The sequence below is a fragment of the Punica granatum genome, chromosome 1, assembly GCF_007655135.1.
Source record: "Punica granatum isolate Tunisia-2019 chromosome 1, ASM765513v2, whole genome shotgun sequence".
NCBI classification, from domain to species: Eukaryota; Viridiplantae; Streptophyta; class Magnoliopsida; order Myrtales; family Lythraceae; genus Punica; species Punica granatum.
The window spans coordinates 2,630,790-2,658,129 of record NC_045127.1 but is presented as its reverse complement, the minus strand read 5'-3'; the positions used below and the strand labels follow the sequence as shown (position 1 = coordinate 2,658,129).

The 27,340-nt window shown below is 41.1% G+C and overlaps 6 protein-coding genes across 9 annotated transcripts; 4 read left to right on the top strand and 2 right to left on the bottom strand.

The window, feature by feature from the left end:
* Positions 1–672: 672 nt before the first annotated feature.
* On the top strand, positions 673–3,196 carry LOC116195397 (probable serine/threonine-protein kinase PIX13). 2 transcript variants are annotated; one of them, XM_031524564.1, is made up of 6 exons: positions 673–828; positions 918–1,234; positions 1,718–1,865; positions 1,947–2,110; positions 2,233–2,365; positions 2,694–3,196. In XM_031524564.1, the coding sequence occupies exons 1-6, from the start codon at positions 765–767 to the stop codon at positions 3,068–3,070; spliced, it is 1,203 nt and encodes a 400-aa protein (XP_031380424.1). In that variant the 5' UTR covers positions 673–764; the 3' UTR covers positions 3,071–3,196. The 2 variants fall into 2 exon arrangements, with proteins under 2 accessions (XP_031380424.1, XP_031380429.1); XM_031524569.1 differs by having other exon boundaries at positions 2,660–2,871.
* A 463-nt stretch (positions 3,197–3,659) lies between these two features.
* On the bottom strand, positions 3,660–5,293 carry LOC116193317. The gene is made up of 2 exons (XM_031522138.1): positions 5,229–5,293; positions 3,660–4,266 (listed from the first exon to the last, which is right to left on the bottom strand). Exons 1-2 carry the CDS (start codon positions 5,291–5,293, stop codon positions 3,660–3,662), a joined length of 672 nt encoding a protein of 223 aa, XP_031377998.1.
* A 1,133-nt stretch (positions 5,294–6,426) lies between these two features.
* On the top strand, positions 6,427–11,560 carry LOC116211094 (probable serine/threonine-protein kinase PIX13). Its single transcript, XM_031545309.1, has 9 exons — positions 6,427–6,624; positions 6,743–7,056; positions 7,179–7,326; positions 7,442–7,605; positions 7,840–9,178; positions 9,276–9,378; positions 9,492–9,778; positions 10,223–10,367; positions 10,457–11,560. Exons 1-5 carry the CDS (start codon positions 6,498–6,500, stop codon positions 7,963–7,965), a joined length of 879 nt encoding a protein of 292 aa, XP_031401169.1. The 5' UTR covers positions 6,427–6,497; the 3' UTR covers positions 7,966–9,178; positions 9,276–9,378; positions 9,492–9,778; positions 10,223–10,367; positions 10,457–11,560.
* A 271-nt stretch (positions 11,561–11,831) lies between these two features.
* On the top strand, positions 11,832–14,859 carry LOC116211076 (transmembrane 9 superfamily member 12-like). 2 transcript variants are annotated; one of them, XM_031545287.1, is made up of 2 exons: positions 11,832–12,114; positions 12,647–14,859. In XM_031545287.1, exon 2 carries the CDS (start codon positions 12,660–12,662, stop codon positions 14,685–14,687), a length of 2,028 nt encoding a protein of 675 aa, XP_031401147.1. In that variant the 5' UTR covers positions 11,832–12,114; positions 12,647–12,659; the 3' UTR covers positions 14,688–14,859. The 2 variants fall into 2 exon arrangements, with proteins under 2 accessions (XP_031401147.1, XP_031401139.1); XM_031545279.1 differs by having other exon boundaries at positions 11,836–12,114; positions 12,643–14,859.
* A 151-nt stretch (positions 14,860–15,010) lies between these two features.
* LOC116211084 (probable serine/threonine-protein kinase PIX13) lies at positions 15,011–17,724 on the top strand. Its single transcript, XM_031545297.1, has 6 exons — positions 15,011–15,927; positions 16,017–16,333; positions 16,426–16,573; positions 16,688–16,851; positions 17,033–17,141; positions 17,269–17,724. The coding sequence occupies exons 1-6, from the start codon at positions 15,741–15,743 to the stop codon at positions 17,595–17,597; spliced, it is 1,254 nt and encodes a 417-aa protein (XP_031401157.1). The 5' UTR covers positions 15,011–15,740; the 3' UTR covers positions 17,598–17,724.
* A 7,370-nt stretch (positions 17,725–25,094) lies between these two features.
* On the bottom strand, positions 25,095–27,285 carry LOC116193193 (probable 2-oxoglutarate-dependent dioxygenase ANS). Of its 2 annotated transcripts, none has more exons than XM_031521988.1 (3): positions 26,735–27,284; positions 25,761–26,082; positions 25,095–25,570 (listed from the first exon to the last, which is right to left on the bottom strand). In XM_031521988.1, the coding sequence occupies exons 1-3, from the start codon at positions 27,238–27,240 to the stop codon at positions 25,328–25,330; spliced, it is 1,071 nt and encodes a 356-aa protein (XP_031377848.1). In that variant the 5' UTR covers positions 27,241–27,284; the 3' UTR covers positions 25,095–25,327. The 2 variants fall into 2 exon arrangements, with proteins under 2 accessions (XP_031377848.1, XP_031377850.1); XM_031521990.1 differs by having other exon boundaries at positions 25,467–25,547; positions 26,735–27,285.
* Between the last annotated feature and the right edge of the window lie 55 nt (positions 27,286–27,340).

Sequence of the window (27,340 nt, the reverse complement as noted above, 5' to 3'; positions counted from 1 at the left end):
CATTAATGTTCTGCGTCTGATCTTTTTCTTCCCCTATTCTTTAACAAAATTGATATTTTGGTGGGATTAAAAAATATTAGTGGAAGGGATTTCATTTTTTTCTTTTTTCTTTTGGCAAAGAAATTGGAGCAAAAGCACAAAGATAATTTAAAAGTTATAAAGACGGAGTATGGTAGTTCTTATGTTATCTTTGGAACGCAATTCATTAGGATCCGATGGACACACAGAGGATGAGAGACAACACGTCTTGCTAGCCAATTAGAGGAAAAATATTTCCCTTTCCGATTAGTATGTTTCATGAGCACTTCCGGACATGTTGCTAACAAGCTCCAGAGATGTCTTTAACCATTGAATGGAGTACGGGATGACAGTTATCACATCCCCTGATGAGCCGACGAATCAACTCCGAAGACCAACATTTGACATCCTATCGACCATGCATGTAGTACGTGCAGAGACCTTGAGAATCAAGTTAAAAATCGAATTAGTATAGGAATTTTTGGAGCTCAGTGAGAACAAAGCTGGGCCCATGATTAGAATTATGAAGCACTCTTATGCAGTGACTCAAAAAACAATAGAGAGATCACAGCCAGCCATCAGAACATCGAATTTGACTAAAGTCAGTAAATGTGAACTGTGAAGCTTCCTAAATGAAAGTCAACAAACTAGTAGATTATTGATTTGTTAGTATTAGAACTTGATAATCTAAACCAAATGAACCAAGATTACCAGTTGACAAATGACAACCTGTGGATGAGATCGGGATGGGAATCTGTTGGGGTTCTCCCGATTTCCCGACTCCGAGCTTCCGCCGTAGCTTTCCCAATGGTACAGTATTCCTCTGTGATTGTTCGTCGTAATTTTCTTAACTTCTAACAAAAAATTTTTATGGTCAACTTCGTTACTGATCGCACCAGGAATTGATCTGACAATAAGCAGCACAAGCGACACTGCATCTTCGGCAGTTGCTAGCAGCAGGAATACCTCGGACGCTGTTGTGGAGACCCCTGACGTGCTTAACTCGCCTTTTCACGACGAGGAATTAAGGGTCTTCAAATTCACAGAGCTGAAGGCTGCTACGGACAGTTTTTCGCATTCACTTGGTGAGTCCCGTTTCGATGGAAAGGACATGATTTACTGGGGATGGCTCCATGCAGGAAGAGTGGGACCGGAGCGCGAGATAGCCGTCAACATACTAGAGTTCCCGACAAAGCCAAGTAGGCTGCAGCGTAAAGTGAGTTCAAATGCATTAGTAGTTCCTTGGTTTTGATGCCTAGGACAACAGATTTTTGAAAAGTTTCAAGTCCTAAGGATAGTATATCATAAGCATGTCAAAATGGAAACGCAAATTAACAGAAAGCAGGGAAAACTTGGTGGGAGTATGTATATATATCGGGTCCCAAAGCCCAACTCAAACCCCAGTACCATGTTAAGAGAAGATAGGCTTCCTGAAAGCTTGAAGCTTGTGAATAGTGCATGGACTATCTATATACAATACTCATATTTTAATGTAACAAATAATATTCAGTCAATTTTATGAGCAACGCATATTTGGAGTGGGGTAGGGGGCTGATTACTGAATTTTTGCAGTTAGAAGTTTCACGGATGAATTAAGCGAGACGGCTGATCTTTCAGTCTGCAAGTTCTGTTTGTTTGGTCTTTCGCAGGTTTGAGTGGTTATTGATTTTGTTCTTTTGCTTGCTTACTGATGATATAGATAATGCGAGCCAAGGTCAAATCCTATGGCTGTCGATCTCACGCCAACCTCGCCCGACTGGTGGGGTACTGCTTGAACGGCAGAAAATTGTTCCTTGTGTACAAGTCTGAGCATCATTACTTCAGCTTGGAAGATTACCTATATAGAAGTAAGACATAGATATAGATGCATTACTGACAGTCAGAGAGACGAGAAAGAAACTGTCTGATCAGTTGAAATCATAGAGCAGGTTCATCTGATGTAGCGGACAAGAGAAAAGCAGCACTTCCACCACTTCCATGGTACCGAAGAATTCAGGTAGCTGTGGAAGCAGCTGCAGGCCTTGCTTACCTGCATCAGATGGGTCATACATTCCTCCCGTACTTTCAGGCCTCTTACATACTTCTTGATAAGGTACCGATTTCATCTCATTGTAATAAAAAAGAGGAAAAGAAGGCGAAATTTGTGTGATCTGAGAATGTTTTAATAGAAAAAACGTGTAGGGATATCATTTGTTTATGTTGGACTGGTTGCAGCTTTATGCAGTTAAAATTGCCCCGTTCAATTTATTCGCTTCCAACTCATCACGTGCCGGAAGAACGATGAGCAAGAACAGCATAGGTGCAGAACCCATCATAGATATAGAAATTGAAGATGAGGCTGCGACAGGTAATCCCATGGAACATTAATATTATGCTACTGGGAGGGCCAAAGCTGTTCAGAATTCTGGGTTTCTTGATATGATGCAGCTGGGCTAAACATGCTCCAGATACTCTAATAGGTTCACCTTGGTTAAGCTGTTAGGAAAATTGATTAGAGCATTGGTTCTGGTTGGAGTTTCAGTAACTCCTCTTTCGGTTTTGTTTATTACATCTGCTCTTAGCTCTGTTCTGTCGTATTCCTGGTTCTGATTCTGTTTGTACACACTGCAATACCAAATTAAATTTCTATGAAATTTTGCAGTCACTAACTCACTTACCAATTTGGATTGGAGCAGTAAGCAGAAGGAAGCAAGACGTGTATGATTTTGGAGTAGTCCTGCTGGAGATATTAACCGGCTTAGCCCTTGGGAGGAACAGGTGGAGTCCAGAGTATAGTTCAAGGATCGCATGGATTAGAAAACGAGTATTGGAGAGAGAGAACCTGGTAACTTTGATGGACTCCAACATGGGAAGCTATCCTCATGATGATGCGTTTCAAGTGGCTCAGATGGCAGTCCGTTGCCTTGAACAGGATCCTCAGGACCGGCCCAAGATGCCACAAGTTGAGAGGACACTAAGGCAAATTAAGATCGAAGAAATCTCCTTTGCTATTATCACCGACAGAGTTAACAGCATGCCTTCTGATCTGCAGGAAGGGATCATAGTCGAATAGGAGACATATTCTTTTTTTGTGTACACTACAGTATATACAGAAAAAAAAAATGGAAGTTTATGTTATCTCGCACTTGATGTTGGAAGGATCAGTATTACAACTGCTTTTAAACATCGTATTTTAACATGAGGCAGAACGATCGATAAAACTTGGGCATTGCATATTGCTCGCTAGACATGATATTATATTTCCCGGTCACTTAACAAGCATGATATTTCTTGTGAATTGACGACAGGCCTGTTAGTTACAGGCTACAGCACTTCAATATTCTGCAACATACCAGCAGATATATTGAATTCTGAATTATGAAACAACCTCCTTTGTTATGTAGGACAAGTTAAGATGAATGAGTTTCCAATTTCTAGAGTCATACACTTCTCACTTAAGCAAATCTCAACCGCATACATACAACCTTGCAAGATATTAAACTGGGCTTGAAGGGTCATGGCCGCCTATGCACTCATATGACAAGGATCAGGGCCCATGTAGATTGTTTTACGTGTAATTACATTAAATTTCAATCAATATCATAGACGTCACAGTCGATACCACGTCTGAAAGGGCGCCATGTGATGAAGTGCAGGAGCTGCTACGACCCAAAATGGGAAGCTCTGACGATGGCAACAAGGGCAATGCTGATGAAGCCCCTCCACATATCAATCAGGGGCCAGCTGCGTTTCCAGTTCCCGTGGAAGCTCCTTTTGGATCTTTGCCAGAATATCCGCGGAGTGATTTGCCTCTCGGAATGTATGTTGAAGTCGGAGTTTGCAGATACTCTCAACTCATTCGAGAAGTTTCTTAATCTTCTCAAGCAGTGCCTCGCACTCTGGATCTTCGGGGATCTTCCTAAGTAATTAGGATGATCCTTCCATCCATTAATCATGTCAACTGCTGTCAATGAATCTGACTCAGTGATGATGCCTTCGACTTCGATTCCTACTACGTAGTCGAGCACGAGGCTCAGTCCGTGCTTGATCCCATACAGCTCCACTTGGAAGGCTGTCTCGAAGCTGACGTAGGCTGAGAAAAGGACCACCCAGTCGCCTCCCTCATCTTTTATAAGTCCTCCTGCTCCAGCCTTTTCTGGATTCCTCAACGAACTACCGTCCACGTTTGCTTTCAACCAGCCAGACGGTGGAGATTTCCAGTACGCTTGCTCCTTCCTGCGGCAGGTATTTCCCGAAAGGCAGACCAACCTGATGTGGCATCAACTGTAGCTCAGCCATAGCTAGTTTCGTAAGTGCTTGGACTTGATTGAAAGGAATATTGAACTTTGAACTCTAATATGGGCGGAGATGTAGAAAATATTGAAACGGTAAATGGGAAAAATGTACGTATCAACTTATATATATTGGAAGCTTATCTAGTCCCCCTTGTACAATTCGGGGTCTAAATGAACACAATCGACTGCAAAAGTGCAATATAGTTAATTACACCCTAAAACCCTTGTTGCGAAGCTTTTTTTTTCCACTTATAGGTTTCTTTTTTTCCGATAAGTGTGTAGTTTCCAATTTTATCTCTAATAACTAAATAAATTAATATCTACCAACGTGGATTGGTTCAAGCGGTTCAGCGCTTATTCCCTTTAAACAAGATCTCAAGTTCAAGTTTTGTGAATGGAGAAAATCAACGTTGTGAGTGCTTTACCCCTTAGTGGGCTGACCCTGCTAAATTGGATTAGTCAGGGCCCACTTGGATTTCCGGATAGCATGATTCATATCGAAAAAAATAAATTTGTTAGGGACCGGATTTTCAACTTGACCTTGTTAGATCCATGAGACTCGACGATGGCCCACTAAGCGTGTTAAGGCTCATTAAAGGCTAGCAAAGCCTGGCTCAGTAGGTGCAACACGGACTCAACGAAGCCCAGCAATGTAGGGCCAAGCCCAACGAAGTTTATTGTAAGAAAGAGCAACGCGGACCTAGGCCTATGAGAGAAGCCCATTGGCTTATTTAAGAGGTTTACTTATCAGTCAAGTAATCCCATATATCATGCCTATTTTACCGAGATATAATGATAAGGTAAATCAGGGAATATCTCCAAAGGTGGTAATATGATCTATCCCTAAACTCCCTATAAATACTTGCTACATATTTAGGGTTAGGGTTAATCGACACTTCAATTATTCTTTCCCTCGCACATAAGACTCATACTGACTTGAGTGTTGGAGAAAGAAATTGGGCACCACCCCCGATCTCCCCTTTTGCAGGTGGAATCGTCATTAACAACAAGCACGTGGAATGCACGGGGTCAAGACTTGATTTTTTATATGACCCCAACAAAATTAATATATGATTTATATAAAAATAATCGTGGGATTTAATTTTCAAATTAATAATTCATGAAAATATTCAAATATATAGAGAAATTGATGACGGTCTGTTTGTTTTCTGTTTTTATACTTGAATGAAGTGCTAATAAAGATCGTGGTACTAGCTTTGGATTAGAAATCGAATGTGCACAGTTAATTATAGAAGATAGGCGGAATTGTGATCTAAAATAGTGATTCTAGTTTTTTTTTTTTGGCAATCCTAGGAGGAGAAGGATGCGCTTTTTTTTTCCCTTCAGTTACAAGAGGAGGTCCATGAATCTAATACAATAGATTGAAAATACTATTAACTAATAAAAGGAACAAGGGTAGTCCCACCATGTATTGAACATGGAACTACTTGATTACCAAGTAAGAGTATGCGCCATTACATTACATTCTCTTTGATGAATAATGCGCTTTTTGTTTATTATAAAACATAAATATTAGTAATTCATCCAGAAAACATAGATATTAGTAATATATAGATCAGTTTATATATGTAGAATCCGGATTATTAACAAACACGATTTTGTCAGTCGATTAAAAACTACAACACCTCAATGTTTCGTAACATTCCAGCAGATATATCTCTACGACTTTTTCTTCCCCGAACTAAAGTTGATCCTGTAGAGCGTCCATGTTTGGCGCAAATGATTTTCCAGCCTATCTGATGTATTCCTCAACGACATGGGCAATTTTTTAAGATGTTTTATCCTACTTTCTCACTCAACTTAGCAAAATTATGATAACGAGTGTTTACGAGGGGTGTCATTGGCATTTGAAAGATTAAGGCTTCGTTTGGGAACGGAGTTTAATTTTAGAATCGTGATTTTGATTTTAACTCTACCCACTACACAACAAAAACACACGTTTCCCAAGTCAAATTTATAATACAATCTCATTTGTCCTTTTCCAGAATCAAAATCAAAATCAAAATCAAACTCTATTTCCAAACGCACCCTAAGTGGGCGAGACTTGGAAAATTAATGAAATTCCAGGGTGACTTGTAAATTAACTGCATTTTCCAGGTAAGGAAGTTGACATGGGTGTCGGAGAGTCGTTGGAACCGTGTCATTTCGTAGAAATAAATGTGAAGCTTTGATTTGTATTCATATATGGATTCCAGTCTTATGATGCAGAAGAATGACGCCTACTTCTCATTGAGACGAGGTAGAGAGATGGGAATCTGCTGGGGCTCTCCTGATTTCCCTACTCCAAGCTCCCGCCCGGCTTTTGATCACGGTAAAGCCTCGCATTGATCATTCTCAGCCCGCTGCCTTTCTCTGTTCGCTTATCAGTTCATCTGACTCAATATACACGCCCACCTAATGGCTTGGGTGGAAAACCAAAATTCCCTTAGGAAAGGATCTGACCCTGAGCAGCACAACCAGCGGGGCAGCATCCTCTGCTGCTGTCTCTAATAATGCATCCTCTGCTGCTGTCTCTAATAATGCATTCTCTGCTGCTGTCTCCGATAACTCCCGGTCTCCTGTGGCTGCCCGTGAGCTGAAAGTTTTCGAGTATGGGGAGCTCAAGGCTTTGACCAAGAATTTCGCGCATGCACATTTTGATTGCACGGACAGAGTCTACCGGGGCTGGCTCGATGAGAAGAAGTCAGAGATAGCTGTCCATTTGTTGGAGTTGCCTAGCAGGCCCACTCGGATGCAGAGCTCGGTAAGTGATGGGGATTAAGCATATGTACTATTCGACAGGCTGTCATCGATCTTTTATTTCTACTCTCTTTTTTGAAGCTTTAATCTTTAGTTATCAGTCTTTTCAATGGATTGGGTGAACAGATAATGGTGGCAAAGATTCAACTGTTTGGTAGCGTATCTCATCCCAACCTTGCCCCGTTATTGGGGCACTGCCTGAATCATAGAGAAATGCTCCTTGTTTATGAGTCTTCAGAAAATTCCACCAGTTTGGAAGATCACCTGTTTAAATGTAAGACAAAGCATGCAGTATTTTAACATAATTTAAGTTTCTAAGAAGATGTTCTTAAGCCTGTATTCCGTCTCTTCTAGCTTACTCGGGAGTTTTTTTTCTAAAATATGAGTAGGTCCGTCTGGTCCGCAAGCGGAGGGAAAAGATGCACCCCCGCCACTTTCGTGGGACAGAAGACTTCAGATAGCGGTGGAAGCAGCTCAAGCCCTAGATTTCTTGCATCTGATGGATATTGTGTTTCTGACATACTTTCAGGCCTCTTCTGTACTTCTTGATAAGGTTTTGTTGTCCCCCCTCTGTCACAGTTGTTTGATTAATTTAAGAAGCTCTCTTTTCTGAGGATAGTATCACAATAGTTTTCCTTTTTCCTCTTATCTAAAAAGAGAGTGTAAATGAATTCTGTTTCAGCCTAACCCGGTTATATCGTCACTGGTTTAAGCGCTTGCATAACTTTTTGCTATATTAAGCAAGATATGTGAAACAAGTCTTTTTCTGTTGCTGGTTTACTTGCAGTCTTATGGGGTCAAGATCCTTGCCTTTAACTTCCTCATCACCAATTCAAAAGCCACTCGACGGAGAGCGATGAACATTGTAGAGTTCAATGAAAGGATGGAAGCAGGTTTTCCTGCGAACATTTAAAGCTTTTTTTTCATTCCTTAAAGGGCCTGTCTCGAGGGAAAAGAGAGCCTGTATATTGCGTTCCAGGTTGCCCAAGTCGCTGTACTGTGCCTTGAATTGGATCCCCTGCATCGGCCACACATAGGACAAGTCTTGCAGACACTAAACCGGATTAAAGAGTCGCAAGAATCCAACTAACTGTCCGCTAATTCTGTTCCTTGATTCATGTGGCAGGGCGGGGATACTGCTTGTTTGATCTAGTGGAGGATCACTTACTCTGCTTAATTCCTTACAAGATACAATATCTCCTTTGTGCTTTTCCAAATAAGTTAATTGCAGTTAATAAACCGAGGGATTCTGAGGTGATCCTTCTGTCGATGTAAACTAGAATATGCTTCTCGTCCTCATAAGAGAGCTCAGGTTCAAATCCCACCGTGACATTCTTTATTGTTCTTCTAAGTAAGATGGATTGATTCACATGATTCAATGCATGTTTCCCTTAAGTAAGATTTTGGCTCGAATTTGGATTAGTCGGACTCCATTGAGCTTCCCGATACCACATGGTGGACACCAAAAGATTACCTCTCCTCATTCTTTTGTTGTATTATCTGTCATCATCTAATATATTGCTTAATCAATTAGATTATAAAAATCTGTCTGGTTATATTGTCTCCTAGTCCTAGTAATCTCTCCACTCCACATTAAGTCATTGGGTCAACGTCAACTCTTTTGTCCTTACCCCTCCCCAACTATGAACCTTTCAAAGTGGAAGACTTCCCGGCACCTCCATTTTCTCGACTTCCAGCGAATTAATTGAGAAGAAGAGTTTCCCTTACAGGAGAAGCTAATTTCCTTGGCTATCTAGTTCCGTCATAGCTTTTCCGAGCTTCAGCCAATAGTCTGCAGATTCTCCGGCAAGATCTCTCCCGGTATACTTGGACGATCAGGTTTAACTGAAAAAACTGCCATAATATCGGAGTTAGCTTGCTGGAGTTATTGATGAGCTTAGCCCTCTGGAGGATTAGGTAGAGCCTGGAGTATGATTCGAGGAACATAGGAAAGTCGATCTTCATTCTTATCTCAGACTCGATGTTGGAATTATCGTGTATTACAATTGCTTTTAAACACCGTTTTGTAATATCTCTACTTGCTTACTCGCATACTTTCTCAGTTGATGTAGCAGAACTTTTCTGACGAGGGTCGTTGTTGGCATGTAATTGACTACACTTTCCATGTAAGGAAGTTGGCAAGTCGTTGGAAAATTTCTTCTAACACTATTATTTCAATTCACATAGAGATTCCAGCCTCATGGCTTCATATGGATGATGCAGAAGGAGGATTCCAACTTCTCATTTAGGTGAGGTAGAGAGATGGGAATCTGTTGGGGCTCTCCTGTTTTCCCATCTCCAAGCTCTTGCCCTGCCTTCCGTAGGGGTAAGAAATGATTTCACATTGATCAATCATCGCCTGCTCCTTCTCTCTGTTGCTCGTTCATCTAAACACACACCCCACTGACTTTGGTAAATAACCATAATTCGACTGGGAAGGATCTGACTTTGAGCAGCACAACTAGAGTTACAGCATCCTCTGCTGCTGTCTCCGATAACTCCCGGTCCCAGGCCGAGGGCATCACTCCCGCGACCAACCCGGTGGATCCGATCTGCGACCTAAGGTATTTGAGTATGAGGAGCTCAAGGCCTTGACCAAGAATTTCGCATATGAACTTTCCGATTGCAGGGACACAGTCTACAGGGGCCGGCTCAATGAGAAGAAGTTGGAGATAGCCGTCCATTTGTTGGGGTTGCCGAGCAGATCCCCTTGGCTGCAGAGCTAGGTAAGTGATAGGGATTACGGAGAGAGAAGAAGAGAAAGGAAGTGAATCTCCACCCCAGTTGCAAGAGAAGAGAATACACTTTTCTTGTTCATTATTTGCTCATCAAGCAGTAAAAGGACAGATGTAGGACTTGCTAACTCACACAATGGAAATTCTATCTGCATTTGTTCAATAACAGTCTCCTTCGGTGCCGATAGCTCATCGAGTTAAACTAACATCTTAATTCAGGATCGTAGTTCTATGATGACTTACACTTGTAAACAGAAATGTTCTGGGAGTTGTTAGGGTGTGCGTTTGGGCTTCTCCAGGGATGCTGAGACTTTGTAGAATTTCATGGGGGGAAGTTTTAGTTGAATCAAGAAGCATAGAAGAGCTTATGCAGTATTTTCGTTAGCAAATATTGAATGTCTAATGGTCTATTTGTTTAACACTTTTGGTGAATAGATAATGGCAGAGATTCAACTCTTTGGTAGGGTATCTAGCCCCAACCTCATGCCGTTGTTGGTGTACTGCTTGAACCACAGAGAAATGCTTCTCGTTTACAAGTCTTCGGCAAGTTACACCAGCTTGGAGTATCACCTGTTCAACTGTAAGACAAGCAGGCATTATTGAACATTTTTACGAGTATGTATTCCGAGAATTAAGCTCACTCGTTGGTGTTTTCTTAAATATGTGTAGGTCCATCTAATGCACGAGAGACGCACTTTCATGGGACAGAAGACTTAAAATAGCAGTAGGAGCAGCTCAAGGCCTCAGATTTCTTGCATTTGGTAGATGTTGTGTTTCTGAGACACTTTCAGGCCTCTTCTGTACTTATTGACAAAATTTAATCTGTCATCCCTCTCTCTCTCGAAATTTTTTCATCAAATTGTAGGAGCTCTATGAATTCTTTTCGGTCTATTACTTTCAATGTTTTAAGCAAGCCAAAGCTCCTGTGTGTAGCTTATCAATATATGCATAAGATACGAGAAACGTGTGCAATGTCAGGGTTTGGTTGCAGTCTTTTGGGGTCTAGATAGCCGGCTTTAACTTTCCCATTACCAATCTGGGAGCTGCTTGACAAATAGAAAAGAAGAAGGTCGTAGAGTTCAAGGAAATGAAGGCATCAGGTAACCCTGTGCAGCCCAGAGCATTACTTTCACTCCTTAAAGGGCTTTGGACAGAACAGAAAGCCATTTCCCTCGTCCAGATAGAATCTGTTTTCTCTACAGGGAACCAGCAAATAAGGGAGGGAGGGACACCATAAGCATAAGTGAACAACTCATTGATAACTCTGATCCATCTGTTCTGACTGCGACAGAGCATCAGCTGCCGCAAGACGTTTACGACTTTGGAGTTGTATTGCTGGAGTTACTGACAGGCCTCCCACTTGGAAGGAGTAGGTGGCAGCCAGAGTACAGCTTGAGGATCGATTGGATCAAACAGTGGATACTGAGTCGAGACAGCCTACAAGTTTTGATGGATTCATGTTTGAAGGTCCCTTGTGATGCTGCATTTCCGGTAGCCCGAGTTGCCCTATGCTGCCTTGAATTGAATCCCCTGCATCAGCTGCACATCAGACATGTCTTACAGACACTAAACCAGATTAAATAGTTGCAAGAATCCAGCCGATTCTGCACCAGTCCTGTTCCTTGAAGCCACGAGAAGAAGCACTAAATAGAGGAAATAAACAAACTTATTGTTTGATCTGCTCGGCGATCAGTTACTGGGCTTAGTTCGTCATCCAATATAATATCTTCTTGGTCCATCTCTTAAGACATACTTTCTGCTTGGTTTCATTCATCTTCCATGCAGCCTTAGGCACAGTTAATCAGCCTTATTGTTTGACTGTCTTTTTTTTTTTTTTGGTTACACGCAGAGATCAAGAGAGCAAAACCAGCAATACTAATTTATTATTATACAGTCTAATAAAACTTTATAAACAGAGAGATTCTCATAATTCAGATGGGCTTAATCAATTTGATTTGATTAATAAAATCTGTCTGATGCATGACATCAACATAGGAATGACCAAAGATCTGTTCCTGCCCATGCCAGCTGGGGAGCTTTGATTTCTCCACTCTACAATAAATAAGAGGGTCAAAGTCAACCCTTGTCGCTACCCTCCCCAACTCTCCTGCTCGAACCTTCCCAAGTCGATAGCTTCACCACACCTCCATTGACTTGACTTCCAGCAATTTGATTATCCGACAACAGGAACTAGGAGAGCTTTACTTCCTGGAGAAGCTGATTGATTTCTTGGCCGCCGAGTTCTTCTCAGAGTGTCTTCAAGCTTCAGCCGATCGTTTGCACAGATTCTCAGGCAAAGATCTTTCCTGGTGTACTTCGGAGATCAGGTTTGACTGAAAAACCAGCATAATGACTCTGTCTTCTCTTCTATTGACACGCTATAAGTTTTAAGTTTCGCCAGGAAGTTAGATTTAACGAACTTCTCCTCGTTTGCTTAGCTGAATGAATTCAGATATGTTAATTTTTATACGGGTTGAGGCAAAACGAAGTGGCACAGCATATGCGAATCTATTATCATGAATCATCACCTCCGATGATAGTTGTTTGAGAAGAAATCAGTCATTCTTATAAGACACAAACAAATGGTCTTAAATATAGTTTAAGCAGGATCAGTGTATTCTATGGAATCGATCATGTTGTTTTCCCGAATTTAATTTGTATTGATCATCTGCACCTCAATGCATCGCTTGTCCTGGCCATGGATGAATGTGCAATTAGAAAATTGTTCTCTTTCATATGTTCTAACGGTATCTGCTCAATCAGCTCGAATAACGAACATTGGTTTCTCTGATTTTTATTTTGCACCTTAGCTATAATAAGATTCTATCTGCTAAAAGTAAAAGTTCTTCAAACAGGCAGAGATTCATTTAGAATGAGAGCAAACACGATTTCAGAATGGATGCTTCTCTTGGTGCTGGTTCTATCGGCCCACGTTTCTGCTGGATTTTACCTGCCAGGAGGATTCTTGCACACTTACTCAACTAGAGATCAATTATACGCTAAAGTACTTTCATTAACATCTATTAATAGCTTGATTCCATTGAGCTACTACAATCTCCCTTACTGCAAGCCTCTTTGGGGAGTCAAGAAGAGTAAAATGAATCTCGGTGAGCTCCTCATGGGAGATCAAATGATGAATTCCCCATACCGGTTCAGAGTAAATGTAAATGAGTCCATCTACCTTTGCACTACACACCCTTTAACTAAACATGATGTAGACTTTTTGAAGAAGATGACCCGAGAGATGTACCAAGTCAACATTCTTCTTGATACTTTGCCCGTGCGAAGGTATTTAAACCAGCACGGTATGAGTTTCCGGTGGAATAGATTCCCAGTGGGCTATTACTTCTCTTCGATTGGCGAGGACAGTTTTTTTTACTCGTTTTCAATTGGCGAGGGCAGTTATTACATCGTTAATCACCTTAAGTTCCGTGTCTTGATCCACAAACACGAACCTTTTGAAAAGGGGCAAGCTACTGCATTCGAGATTGTCGGCTTCGAAGTGAGCCCGTGCAGCATCAAACACGACCTGAAAAGGGTGGAAAAGGCTTTGGTGTACTCCAATGATATTGGTCCTATAACTTGTCCTGTCGGCGTCGAGCTTGAGAAGGCGCAGATTATAGAGGAGGGACAAAAGGTGTCCTTCAGTTATGAGGTCGAGTTTGTGAAGAGCGATCTCCGGTGGTCTTCATGGTGGGATCCTTATCTGAAGATGGAAGGCTCTGAGGTCCACTCGTATTCGATAATTAACTCAGCAATCACAGTCCTTTTCCTGATGGGTGTCATCTCTAGAATATTTATTAGGAACATGAGGGAGCGTGCAGGTTACCAAACTGTGAATTCGGACAAAGAGGCTCAACCTGCAAAGCTGAGCGATGAGATTCTCACCTCAAAGATAGGCTATAGCAATTCGTTTAATGGACCGAGACTCGAGAAGCTTCTGTGTGTGATGGTTGGTAGTGGGATTCAAATCATGGGAACGGCGATCATTACTGTAACATTTGCAGCTCTTGGTTTCATTTCACCAGCTTCCCGAGGATCACTACTTGTGGGAATCATAACCTTCTATCTCTTCCTTGGAATCCTTGGTGGGTTTGTCGGTGTCTATCTGTGGAAGGTCATAAAGGGAACTTCTGAAGGTTGGAAGTCCATTTCCTGGTCTATCGCGTCAGGCTTCCCTGGGATCGTTATTGCCATTCATTCCGTGCTGAATTACGTACTCTGGCACCAGAACAGCACAGGCGCTATTCCCCTTTTTGTCCACCTTGAGATCTTCTCCTTGTGGCTGGGCATATTAGTCCCACTCACTCTCCTAGGAGGATACCTGGGAGCTCAGGCTGAGGATCTTAAGTGTCCTAATGTTGTTCAATGGATCCCCAAAAAAGCTGGTGCCAGTACACTCCTAGTATGGTTCCTTGCCCTTGGTGTCGGAACCCTGCCCTTTGGGACGATCTTCATTGAGCTCTTCTACATCCTCTCAAGCCTCTTCCTTGGGAGGTACTATTACTCCTACGGGTTCCTCCTGATGGTTCTATTGCTGTTGATAATCATCTGTGTCCTAGCCTCGATGATCGTCACCTACATGAGCCTCCGAGCTGAGGACTCCGGGTGGTGGTGGAAGGCTTTCTGGGCATCTGGGTCAGTTGGCGCTTACGTGTTCCTCTACTGTGCCAGTTACTTGATTTACGATCTCCAGGGACTGAGCGGACCCGAGTCAGTTGTCATATATCTTGGCTACTCCGTCATCCTAGCAACGTTGACCATACTTGCAGGGGGAAGCGTTGGATTCCTCGGTTCCTTTTACTGGGTTAAAGTCCTCTCCACTTCCAAGGAGATCATTAGTTTTTCAAAGACCTTCAACGAGTTGATTCCTCGGTGCATAAGAAGTTCTGCTGCTTAACTAGATGCATATATGTAATGTGTGTTTGCGTGCGCTTCTAAAACATAGTAAAATGCACTGACTGCACGATGTGGTGTCTGTTTTTCCTCCACTTTCACACCAAAATCTTTGCAGATTGCGTGAGCATGTCATGTGTCAGTGCATAATATATATGGTGTCTATTGTTATTAAAGAGATTACGTTTTTGAATAATCTCAGCATTTACAGTGACTGGCCAAACTTTATCTGTAACATAAAAATTGAAAACTCATTGAAAGTACTTTATCATTAATATATATTGTGCCTATTGTTATTAAAGAGATTACGTGTTTGAATAATGTCAGCATTTACAGCGATTGGCCAAACTTTATCTATAACATTAAAATTGAAAACTCATTAAAAGTACTTTATCATTGAATCAAAGCTGACAATCTCTAATTAGTTGTATTGAATTTTCATTGGGCTTAAACGGGCTTGAGCCCATTTTTACTGAAAAGCTCAAGCTAATAAATGGTCGTACCCAAGTTTCACATAAACCAATGGATATCCATTTATTTTTTCATGTGGAATTAAACAAGTTGCAGCTAATAAGTTGGGAAGTCTTTATTACCGAGTGAAACAAAGGTTGAGGTTTCTTTTAAAAAAAAAAAGGAAAGGAAAAGCTCAATTTTGGTCATCAAACTTTACAGTTTTGTTCGATTTTATCCTACACGTATTTTTCAGCAAGAATATGTCCTCAACTTTATCGTATAGGATTAGTTTTAGTCCTTCCATTTCCATCCAAAATTCTCAGTTGTACGATGTTAGAACCATATTGCGTACTTTCTCAGTCAACTTAATTAGCAAAATTATGCTCACGAGGGTTTACGAGGGGCATCATCAGCATTTGAAAACATTATAGGGGTGAGACTTGAACTATTATCGAAATTCAGGGGCAACACCGACATGTAAATTGACTGCACTCACCATGGAAGGAAGTTTACTCGGGAGAGTCGTTGGGAGTCGTTGGAGAAATGTCGTCTAATAACAATGTCATTTCATAGAAACAAACGTGAAACTTTGAATTGTGCATAGATGGATTCCAGCCTTGTCGGTGAACCCTGTCACCAGATACTTTCTCCAGCCTTATGGCTTCGTAGGGATGATTCAGAAGAACTGATTAATGATACCAACTTCTCATTGAGACGAGGTAGAGAGATGGGAATCTGTTGGGGTTCTACCGATTTCCCGACTCCAAGCTCCCGCCCAGCTTTTCATCACGGTAAATGCCTAGTATTGATCACTCTTCCTCTGCTACTTCATTCACGCACGCGCACACATTGAATTGTGTGGGAAACCGCATGTTGTCAGGGAACGATCTGATGCTGAGCAGCACAATCAGCGCCGCAGCATCCTCTGCTGTGGTCTCTAATAACACATTCTCGGCTGCTCTCTCTGGAAACTCCCAATCCCAGGCCCAGGGCACTACTGTGACTACCCTAGTAGATCCGGTCCATGAGCTGAAGGTATTTGAGTATGGGGAGCTCGAGGTCTTGACCAAGAATTTCGCCCATCAAATTTCTGATTGCTGGGAGGGAGTTTACAGGGGCTGGCTCGATGGGAAGAAGTCGGAGATAGCCGTCCATTTGTTGGGGTTGCCAAGTGGATCCTCTCAGCTGCCAAGCTTGGTAAGTGATGGAGGATAGGGAAAGAGGAGAGGGAAGAGGAAATGAATAATGAATGTCTACTGATCTATTCGTTGAATACTTTTGATCAATAGATAATGGTAGCCAAGATTCAACTGTTTGGCAGCTTATCCCATCCCAACCTCATACCGTTGTTGGGATACTGCTTGAACCACAGTGAAATGCTCCTTGTTTACGAGTTTTCAGAAAGCTACACCAGTTTGGAATATCACCTGTTCAACAGTAAGACGAGCATGCATTAATATTTGAACACAAAAAGAGGAGAAAGGATAATTCTCAAGGTGCACATTCCGACACGTCAAGCTCACTCGAGAGTGTCTTCCTAAACATGTGTAGGTCCACTTGACACACGAGACAAGAAAAAAGACGCACTTCCACCACTTTCGTGGGACAAAAGACTTAAAATAGCAGTCGAAGCAGCTCGAGGCCTAGACTTCTTGCATTTGATGGATGTTGTGTTTCTGAGATACTTTCAGGCCTCTTCTATACTTCTTGACAAGGTTCTGTTGTCCCTCTCTCTCTCTTTCTCTCTCTCATAATTGTTTCATCAAATTATAGAATTTCTACGAGTTTCTTTCATTCTAATACTTGTTTTAAGCACACCAAAGCATATGTGAAAAGCTTTTTAGCGTATGCACAACATACGTGAAACGTGTACTATCCTTTCCTGATTGACTGCAGTCTTTTGGGGTCAAGATAGCTGGCTTTAACTTTCTCATAACTGATTCGGAAGCTAATCAAAAAACAGCAAAAGAGAACGTTGCAGATTTCGAGGATATGAAGGCAGCAGGTAATCTTGTGCAGTGAAAGCATTATTTTCAGTCCTTAAAAGGGCTTTGGACAGAACGAAGAGCCACTTTCCTCGTCCCGATAGTATATCGTTCATAACTCCAATGAATCTGTTTTGATTGTGACAGAGCATCAGAGGCAGCAAGACGTGTACGACTTTGGAGTTGTCTTGCTGGAGTTGCTGACAGGTCTACCACTTGGAAGGAGTAGGCAGCAACCACAGTACAGTGTGAGGGTTGAGTGGATCAAACAGCGCATATTGAGTCGAGACGGGATATACATTTTGATGGACTCACGGTTGAAGGTCTCTCGTGATGCTGCATTTCCAGTAGCTCGAGTTGCCCTGTGCTGCCTGGAATTGAATCCCCTACATCGCCCACATATTGGACAAGTCTTGCAGACACTAAATCGGATTAAAGAGTTGCAAGAATCCAGCCAATTCTGCACCAATTCTTGATTCATGTGGCAGGGGACACTAAATAAAATAAATCAAAAAACTGATCGTTTGATCTGTTTAGCAATGGGTTACTGTAAATAATCAACTCGTTATCCAACATGATATCTTCCTTGTGCATTTTCTGGGACATGTTTTCTGCCCACTTTCATCTTCCGTGAAAGCTTTAGGCACAGCTGCTCTACCGGACAAACTAAGCGGTGAATTCACAGGTTCAACGAGACAGACACAGATGCAAGTGGGGGCAGTGGAATCCTTCCCTGGCTATGGCATCATCATGTGAAATTACTTGACATTCATCGACCGTGTTATATTCATCCACCTTTCTGAATGGAAAGAGACCAAGAGAGGAAAACCAGCAACACTGATTTACTGGGCAATACTATAGCACAGTGTAATAAAGCTTTATAAACAAAGAGATTCCCACCGGCTACATATATTTAATCAATTTGATTAATAAAATCCGCCATTAAGTCTAATAAAGAGTATTGCTTACGGATTAAAGAAAATGTCCGATTCTACTGTCTCACTTGTCTCCTAGTCCAAGTGATTAGTCTGATGCATGGCATCAAAGTCAACCCTTGTCCCACCCTCCCCTAGACCGATGCGTGATAATTTGATCACACCCTTTTAATCTTACTACTTGGTAGTCTTACAGTCGGATTGGTTAATTTATAATGCCTGTAAAGTAAATAACAGTCCATAAATTCTACAAACGCGCGCATCAAGCATCTTATCAATGACAGCACAATCGAAATCCCGTCGAGAACCGAAGAGTGGACATATTCATAAACTAGAATTTCTTGCACTCAGGTTCCTTGGATTTGGGGTTTATTCCTGTCATTGCGGTTTAATGATAGGGGAACGCATCCTATTCGTTCAGCAAACTTGTGAAGCTATGTACACCACGAATCCGAATGTAGACTTTAAGTAGTTGAAGCATGTTTTCCTTGTTCTTTGCCAGGGGCCGAAGTTAAGTGCAGGACTAAAGATCATATCACTATGTGCACCACGAATCAGAATGTCAACTTTAAGTAGTTGAAGCATGTGTCTTTGTTCTTTGCCAAGTGCCGAAGTTAAGTATATGATGAATAAGATCATCGTGCTTTACACTGGATTTTTATTCGCGACAAAAGTTTATATATTTTACTATTTAAATGTGTCTTCAAAATATTAAATAGTTTATGATTGTAAAAATAACTCTTTAATAATCATCCAGTTAAAGATGAACAAAAATATTAAAGTCACCATATTGAGTTAGTTCTATTAAGTGCTATTTCATTTACTGAAAAAGCATTGATTTATATATTTTATAAATAAGCTTACTAAAATCAAATAAATAAAATTATTTGAATCAAAGTGAAGGATATTGATGAAAATCTTTTAATTTATAAAACAAACTTTTAATTTTTTTTAATATTGAAATGGTAGAAGATACTTCAATTTTGTTAATTTTACATCTTTTCTACAAAAATAAATCACTCTTTAAATTTAATTATTTCAACTTAAAATCATAAAAGTTTATCTTATACATTGTGCCATTTACTTAATGTTTTTACTAATGTAACTAGTTTTGAAAACCTGAATATATAATTGTATTTATTAATTCTCTTGTGGCATTTTGTCTTTTATTTATTTACTAATATTTTTATTTTTATTCAAGCAAAGCATTTTGATCAAATTATTACAGATTCAATGATAAAACTTATAAATTATAGATAGCAGTTCAATTTATTTTCAAATTTAAATTATGATATTTTGCTAGGAATCTGATTCTACATGTTATTAATGACCCATCAAATAAATTTTATCTCTCGAGTTTGAGCCTTGTGAATGGAAAAAATCTATGATGAAAGAGATCTATCTCTTAGTAGACCGATCCGGATCGAACAAGATTAATCAGGGCCTATTGAGCTTATGTATACCATTATTGGCATGCGAAATTTTTTTCATCTCACTAAGAATTAACAAAATTCGGACTTGTATAATCAAATCTAAGATAAATTAAAGGGTTAATGACCCAAAAAAGTATGAACTTTGTGTCATTTTTCAATTTTGGCATGAACTTTATTTTTTGACAAGAAAAGGCACGAAATTTGATTTTCTTGTCACATTAGGCATCTTTGTCATTTTCCATCCATTTTGCTAATGTGATGAAAAATGGTGCGTAAGTGGCGAACGATGTCATGCCATGTTAGCAAAAAATAATAAAAAATTATAAACGAAAAAATAGAAATGCATTGGGATCGCCGGTGACCCCAGAGGGCGCCGGCGACCCCAACTGAGGTTGGAGGAAGGGGTTAGGATCAAGGCCTCACCCACTAGAATCGGGAGAACCTCTAATTCTAGCGATCCCAATCGGGAGGCAGTGGTCAGCGGTGGGCGGCCGGGGCTCCTATCCTTTCTCTGAACAAAGTCTATCTTTTTTTAAAAAAAAATTTGTAAAAAAATATTTTTTTTTCTCTCGTGGCATGACGCCATTTACGCACTGTTTTTCGCCACGTCAGCAAAATGGTTGGAAAATGGCAAAAATGCCTAATGTGACAAGACAATTAAAGTTTGTGCCTTTCCTTGCCAAAAAATAAAGTTCGTGCCAAAATTGTAAAAGGGCACAAAATTCATGTTTTTTTTATTAACCGTAAATTAAGCTCAATAAAATTACAGTACCTTTTAAATATTATATACTTCATTCTGAGGTACTTATTTTTTATTTTTAATGAAAATTATTAGTTTTCTTTTGTTAGGAAAATGCATTTAAAATGTAATATTTTCGTATAATTAGTGGATGTTAATGGTTACGAATGCCCGATGAGATTCTATTTCGTCGAATGGAAAAAAGTGGCCAAGTCTATGGCATTGTTCTAGGGATTATGTATTATACATAGATGTATAAATTTACTACAAGTATTTCTTTTACCAATGTAGTTTGGTTCGGGGTTTGTTCCCCATATATAAGGTCTTGCGTATAAGTCTTGTGAATGAAGAAAATCCATACTGCAAGAATTTTTTACGCCTTAATGGGCCGACTCAGTAACTGAATTAGTGGCCCCAATAATTCCGGATACCAAGGGGCACATCGGAGGCAAAAAAATAAAAATAAGTAAATTTTCATTTAAATTATCTCATACGAAGGGAGTGACTGATTTACTGCTGTAAGAAGATGAATCGTCGCAAAAGTAGTCACTGCAACTAGTATAAATACCCTTCCCCACACAGTGCTCGCGCACACGCCATCATCACTTACAAATTAATAGATAGATTGTCCTGGCTACTGGTTACTCATTTTTCAGCCCGACAGAGCAGAAAAGAATGGCCACGTTCAGCAAGAGATGGTCGGGGCCTCTGCTCGACCGCACCAATTATCCCTACTGGAAGAAGCGGATAGCGGTTTTCGTTCAGGCGCTGGACTACGAATTGTGGAGTGTAATCACAGAAGGAAAACCCTCAGAAAGTAGTTGCAAGCTGGGTGCATTGGATCAGACAGATGCCCAGCTGAAAGCTAGGGCCCTGAACTTGCTGTATAGCACGATCGGTGAGGATGTGTTTAAGGATATGTTCAGTTGCACAACAGCTAAAGAGATATGGGACCTGCTCGAGTCAAAGTATAAGCGTTTAGAGGATGAAGCGTATAAATTTTCATTGAAAAACAAGCTTTAGCGCATGCGTTCTTCTTATATGTTCTCCAATTACCAGCTGCCGATCTTTCATTCTATCTTCTGCATATGCTTGGTTATATATGTCCTTGGAGATTCCTGATATATGTTCTTTTAATTTCAATGATCAATTTGCAACAAATGATTCTAGTTGAAACTCAAATCTATGCTCCACGCAGGATTTAAGCAAATCAATCATTCTCTTGTCCAGAAATTTTTAAGGAGCACGCTGGTGTTTGGTCAGTCTCGAAAAATATCTGAAAACAATGTAATAACTTCACATGATCAATGTCTTTTCCATTATGATTAGACTATGACAATGATATTTTGACCTCAAAGTACATAAATTTTGATACTCAAATAATGTGAAAATACCATGATTTTTCTTTATAGGTGGTAAAAAATATCATGATAACGGATGGAGATGTTTATACTTAGTTTTATTTCAATAAACTTGCTACGTCAACTTCCTGATCCTGAGACAGACAGATGAGAGAGTTCTTTTCGTGTTTTCTGAGTTTTTTTTTTTTTTAGGAAGTGAGATGAGTCGGATATTCTTCCGATTTTATTTGATATCTTATCTTTAGGTAATTTAGGTAGGTTAGGTAGTCAATTTCTCTTTTAATTAAGATCTTCATATCGCGTTTTATAGGCATATCTGATTTTGATAGATCTCTTAGGGTTTCATGTAACACCTATAAATACGTGATTCAGAGCCCCTTCTGCACATCAATCAATTAAACTTGCACTTTTCCGATTTTTCGTTTATTGCACTTTCAATTATTCATAGTTTCGTTTATTGCACCTTCCAATACTCGCATCTTTCAATATCCTCACTTTCAATTCCCTTACCTCTACCTTTAGCCGATTGCTCGTGAATCAAATCTATCATAGTTTTTGGAGCTTTCGGGCACCAAGGCGAGATCCTATCATCCTTCGACACCACTTGCCGAAGCTTGCTCAAGGTTCGGGTTCACTTGTATGAGTGAATTTGTTCCGTCTTCGTCTCAGCTTCCTGAGACTGAGTTTTTGGCCGAATTTTATCAAGCCGGCTCCACAGCCGCTTGGTGGTTTCGAACTCTCGTTTGAGTTTATTTAGGTGAAGAACCCTAAACGGCTAAATCCCCTAGCCGTGAATCGTCCGAGGTGCACTTCGACTTTAAATTTAAAATCTAGCCGCCGTTCAATCCCATGGACTTCTAAAGTCGTGTTACGATACTTTGCATCGGTGGAGCCAGCTAGTGACACGTCAATTCTTGGAACTGCTTCGTGGTACGCCTGCAATCACCACAAGCATGGCCAAATTTGTGTTTGACGTGATAAACACCCGCCAACATCGTCTTGTATCAGAAGTGTGACTGCCCCCATGTCTGACTGTGCTTGAAGACCTAGACTAAGGTTGGGTTGAGGGCGTGGCGGGTAAAAGCTATGATGGTTATGTTCTGTTAGAATTCTCCAACGGGTCCTCTATGAACGCAATGAGAAGTCCTAAGAGCAAGTCCAATGGTGGGCTCTCGTTTGGATGCACAAATTATAGGAAGTCCTAAACTCTCCGAGATGAGCTCCAACAGCTTATGAGCCAGCAAACCCATCTGATCACTGTATCCTGCCACCACTTTGGCTACCGAGACATTCATCACGAGTTACAATCCATCACTTTTGCACTTCCCAGCAAAACTCCCGACTAGTTGAAACAGCTACTGTAACAGACAAACTTCGCTATAAAACATTTTAAGCCCGATGATCAGGTCAGGCTTTATCGAGCTGTTTCTCCGTTTTTTGTATGATTTATTTGTTACAATTAAATCTTTCATTCCTATATTACTTAAACTTATCATCTATTTTAAACGCATATGAAAATTGTAAAAAAAAAAATACCATGCAATACGCGGGATCCCTTTTTGATAATACTTAGTTTAAGTTTTATTCTATGTTTTTATTTATTTTATTCTTAATGGAATTGTAATATCTAATCTAATATTATCTTTAAAATCCGCAAATGAGAATTAATCATTTTAAAATGAAAGTTTTTTTCAATTCATGAATGTAATAAAAGTTCTCCGAAAAAATTTAAAATTATATCACCTAAATAATTTCTCCTATCCGGACAACGCGCGGGTCTGTTCGTTCGGGGTCCTTGGACGTGGTGTTTGTTCCGGTCGTTGTGGTTTAATGATAGGGCAATGCTTCCTATTTGTTCAGCAAATTTGTGAAGCTATGCGCACCACGAATCCGATCGACTTTAAGTAGAGCCTGCTATTACCTTGTACTTTGCCAAGTGCAGAAGCAAAGTATATGACGAATAAGATCATATATATCTTTCTTGATATTATTTACTTTTAGAAATCATTAATTGTTTCACCTACATGTTGCACAGGATTATTGTTCACGACAAAGTTTGTACATTTTATTATTTAACTGTGTCTTTAAAATTTTTTATTTATGAGCTTTTTAAAATATTAAATAATTTATTATTGTAAAAATAACTCTTTAATCACACCCTCCTGATAATACTACTTGCTAATCTTATATAATTCGAAAGGTTTCAAAAAAAAAATTGGTCAAAAAGGAGGCCTACGCATTTAATAAAAGGATAGGAATCCAATTTACCTGTTCCATGAACTTGTAAGGTGTTTATATGAACCGTTGGATTAGTTAGGCGAAGCTGAATCCCCTCGTTATATAAGAATAATAATAAAGAAAAATAAAGTGAGTACATAAATTCCACTCGGGACCTTGTGCCACTACAGTCTAAAGACCCCCTTCCTCGATTTCAAATGCTTTTTAACACCCGCGAAAGCCGGATAACCTATATTCTGTATCAAGCATCTGAAAAGTCGAGGAGTCCAAGCAATTTTTCCGGTGCAGACCGTTTAAATGCCAGATAATTGGGACATTCATCTACGTCTACTTGGGAGTCACTTACCACTTAATCCAATACTAACTAATGACAGTAGAAAAAAAGTCCCACCGTTTAATTTAATGCCATATTTAACGTTTTCAGGAAGGAGAGGAGAGGCCAGTCAAAAGTCGAAGAGTCGAATTGTTCATCACTTGGCCATCAGTGGGAGTGTCTACCGCTAAAATAAATGTCCTTCCCCATGCACCCCTTTGTAAGTTCAGATCGGTTTGGTTCTTCTTCGTCTTCGATGGCCATGTTCAGCGAGAGATGACCATAGCCTCTGCTGGACGGCTCCAATTACTCCTACTGGAAGGCACGGATCAGGGTATTCGTCCAGGCGCTGGACTATGATCAGTGGAGCATAATCTCAGAAGGGAAACCCTCCAGCAGCAGTACAGCGGCCATGAACTTCGCTGTGTCAAGCCAGACCGAAAACCAGCGGATGCAGAGCACGAGCGCCATGAACTTGCTGTACCGCTCGATTGATGAGAGCGTCTTTAGGATGGTATACGCTTGCAAGACAGCTGAAGAGTTATGGGACAGGCTCAGTTTCTTATATGGCAGCACAGAGGAGAAGAAAACCATTTTGATGTGCGAGTATGAATCCTTCAGCAGGAGCACGGGTGAGTTACTGGGAGATGCGGTTGACCGGTGCTCTCTGTTCGTAAATAACCTAGAGTCCTTGGCGTGCAGATCCCCGATGGTGATAAGGTGAAGAAGGTGATGGAACGCTTGCCAGCAGTTTTGAAGGAAAGAATTGAGAAAAATGAAAAATACCGAAGTGGGGTAACCTTTGATGAGTTTCTTAGACTGCTGCGTCTTTATGGTATAGCACTGAGGGCGTAGAGGGCTGTTGCATTCCATGAAAATATGAATCTAAGCTGCATGCCCATTTCACCAAACTTCTTTAAATCGTTTGCACCATCTTTACTTCTGTTAACGAGCTGAGAGAATATTATCGACTTGATTGGCAGACTTAAATACAGAAGTTTGAAATTTACATGGAAAAACAGAAAAACACCATCTACCAATGGAAATGTTTGTGCTTTCGGTTTTATTTAAATGATCTTGTGATATCAAACACCCCGAGACAGAGACAACAGATAAGTTCCTTTCATTCGTGTGCTGCCTGTGTTAAGACCAGACCAGACCAGACCAGACCAGGAAGGGTGTAGGAATTAGAGGAGAAGCCCATCTAAATTCCGTTTTCCCTTGGGGCCCTTTGTGTACCATGAAGAAACATAGTCCCCGTAAACAACATCACGATAGCGGGGAGGGGAAGATCCGCTCGCAAGCCCAGAAGCTGGGGATATTCTCTTGGACTTTGCAGGGTCGTGGAATGTAGCCACTGAGAGCCTCGCTCTGCTACCGTTTGTTATGGCCCGATGTTCTGCACTCCTGTATGCTCCATTGGTTATGATCTGAAAAACAAATTCTCCAACTCAATTGGAACAGGACTATCCGTTTATTTTTGAAGTGAATAGCTTCGTAACCAACACAGGTAACAGCAAATTATAACAAACGACCAAAACAACAAAAATTTCAGCCTATTATGTCAGTGGCTCTTGCATCGTGTCCTTACAACAACTCCAAGAATTTGTCTGAAAATACCTCGGTCTGGTCAGCTAGAATGACAACAATTGCATCGGTTACAGGCTGCACCATAACCCATTCGCCGTCCTTCAAGACCTGGAGCCCACCAACATCGTCTTGTATCAGAAGTGTGACTGCTCCCATGTCTGAATGTGCTTGAAGACCCAGCGTAAGGTCGGGTTGAGGGCACGGCGGGTAAAAGCTAATGGTAATGTTCTGGTAGAATTCTCCGACAGAATCCTCAATGCACGAAGTGGGAAGTCCTAAACTCTCCGAGATGAGACCCAACAGCTTCGAAGCCAGCAAAGCCATCTGGTCGCTATACTCTGCCACGACTTGCCTACGGACAATCATCACAACCAATCACTTGTCTTGCATTTACATCAAAACTCCCAACTAGTTATTACGTGACACAGGTACCATAACAAAAGAACCCCAACACAAAACCTCCCCAGCTTGATGCTCGGGAGGTATCGAGCTGTTTCATCATGTAAATTCCGTCGTATTATAAAATTATCAGTATATATCTATACTCTGAACCAGACACTAGCACATCAAAATTTGACGGATTTTTCCCCCAAAAGAATTGCATTTCGATCACTTCATTTCATTTGGCACAGGCGTGACTCGACTAATAATTCAATTTAACAAGCTAACTGATCGAATTAAGCTTAGTTTGCGTCTACATACACTTCAATCAACAATAAAAAAGAAGGCATTTGGGGAACTGTTACTTTTAATTCGGTATTCCTACACGAACTATGGCTGGCTCTACCAACATTCATACTACTGAAGAACAGTCTCGTCTTTAACCTCGAATCCTAGTTCCGAGTTCCACCACTGCGATTCGAGCGAACCGAACTTTCTAAGTTCATTCTTTTCAGGCAAAATATTACAGATATTCCAACAAGAAGACAAGTACGATTAGCAGAACCAGTATCATTAAAAATCTCATCTTTGGACCAAAAACAAGCAAAGACAAAGGATCACACCGGTAGTCCGGAGGGTGGTGAGGCCACCGAGATGGGTTCCGGCGGCTGAGGGGCAAACTGTGGTGGTCGAAGTAGTCTCTCCAGTCGAGCACCACGTCGTCGTTTTCCAGCATCCTGCTCCCGTACCCCTCCGTGGCCGCCGAGCTTGCGTCGCACGCGTACTTGACCTTCTCCTCCATCGGGAACTCCTCGAAGAAGGCCCTCCCCACGGCCCTCACCCGCTCCAGTAGCGCCGGCGGCACGCCATGGCCGATGACGTGGAACGCCCCCCAGTCCCTGCAGGCGGGCCCGATCTCCTCTCGAACCCTGTCCCTGCTGGCCGGGTTGAACTCCGAGAGGTCGACCGAGGGGATGTTGTCGAAGCCGGGGGCGCGATTGCCGGGCCGGGTCTGGACGGGCTGCACGTACTGGGGAGGTACCCGGGATTGACCCGATTGGGAAATGCTTTGCACTCTCATGGCGGCGCCGGCAGTGGAGCCGGCCGCTGCTGCTGCCACTTCCGCCATGGATTCCGATCTAACCTCCCTTGAATTCTCTCTGAGGTCCAACCATAACATTAACATTTATTTATCTCGGTTCGAGCTCGACCCGGTAACTGAAACGGGT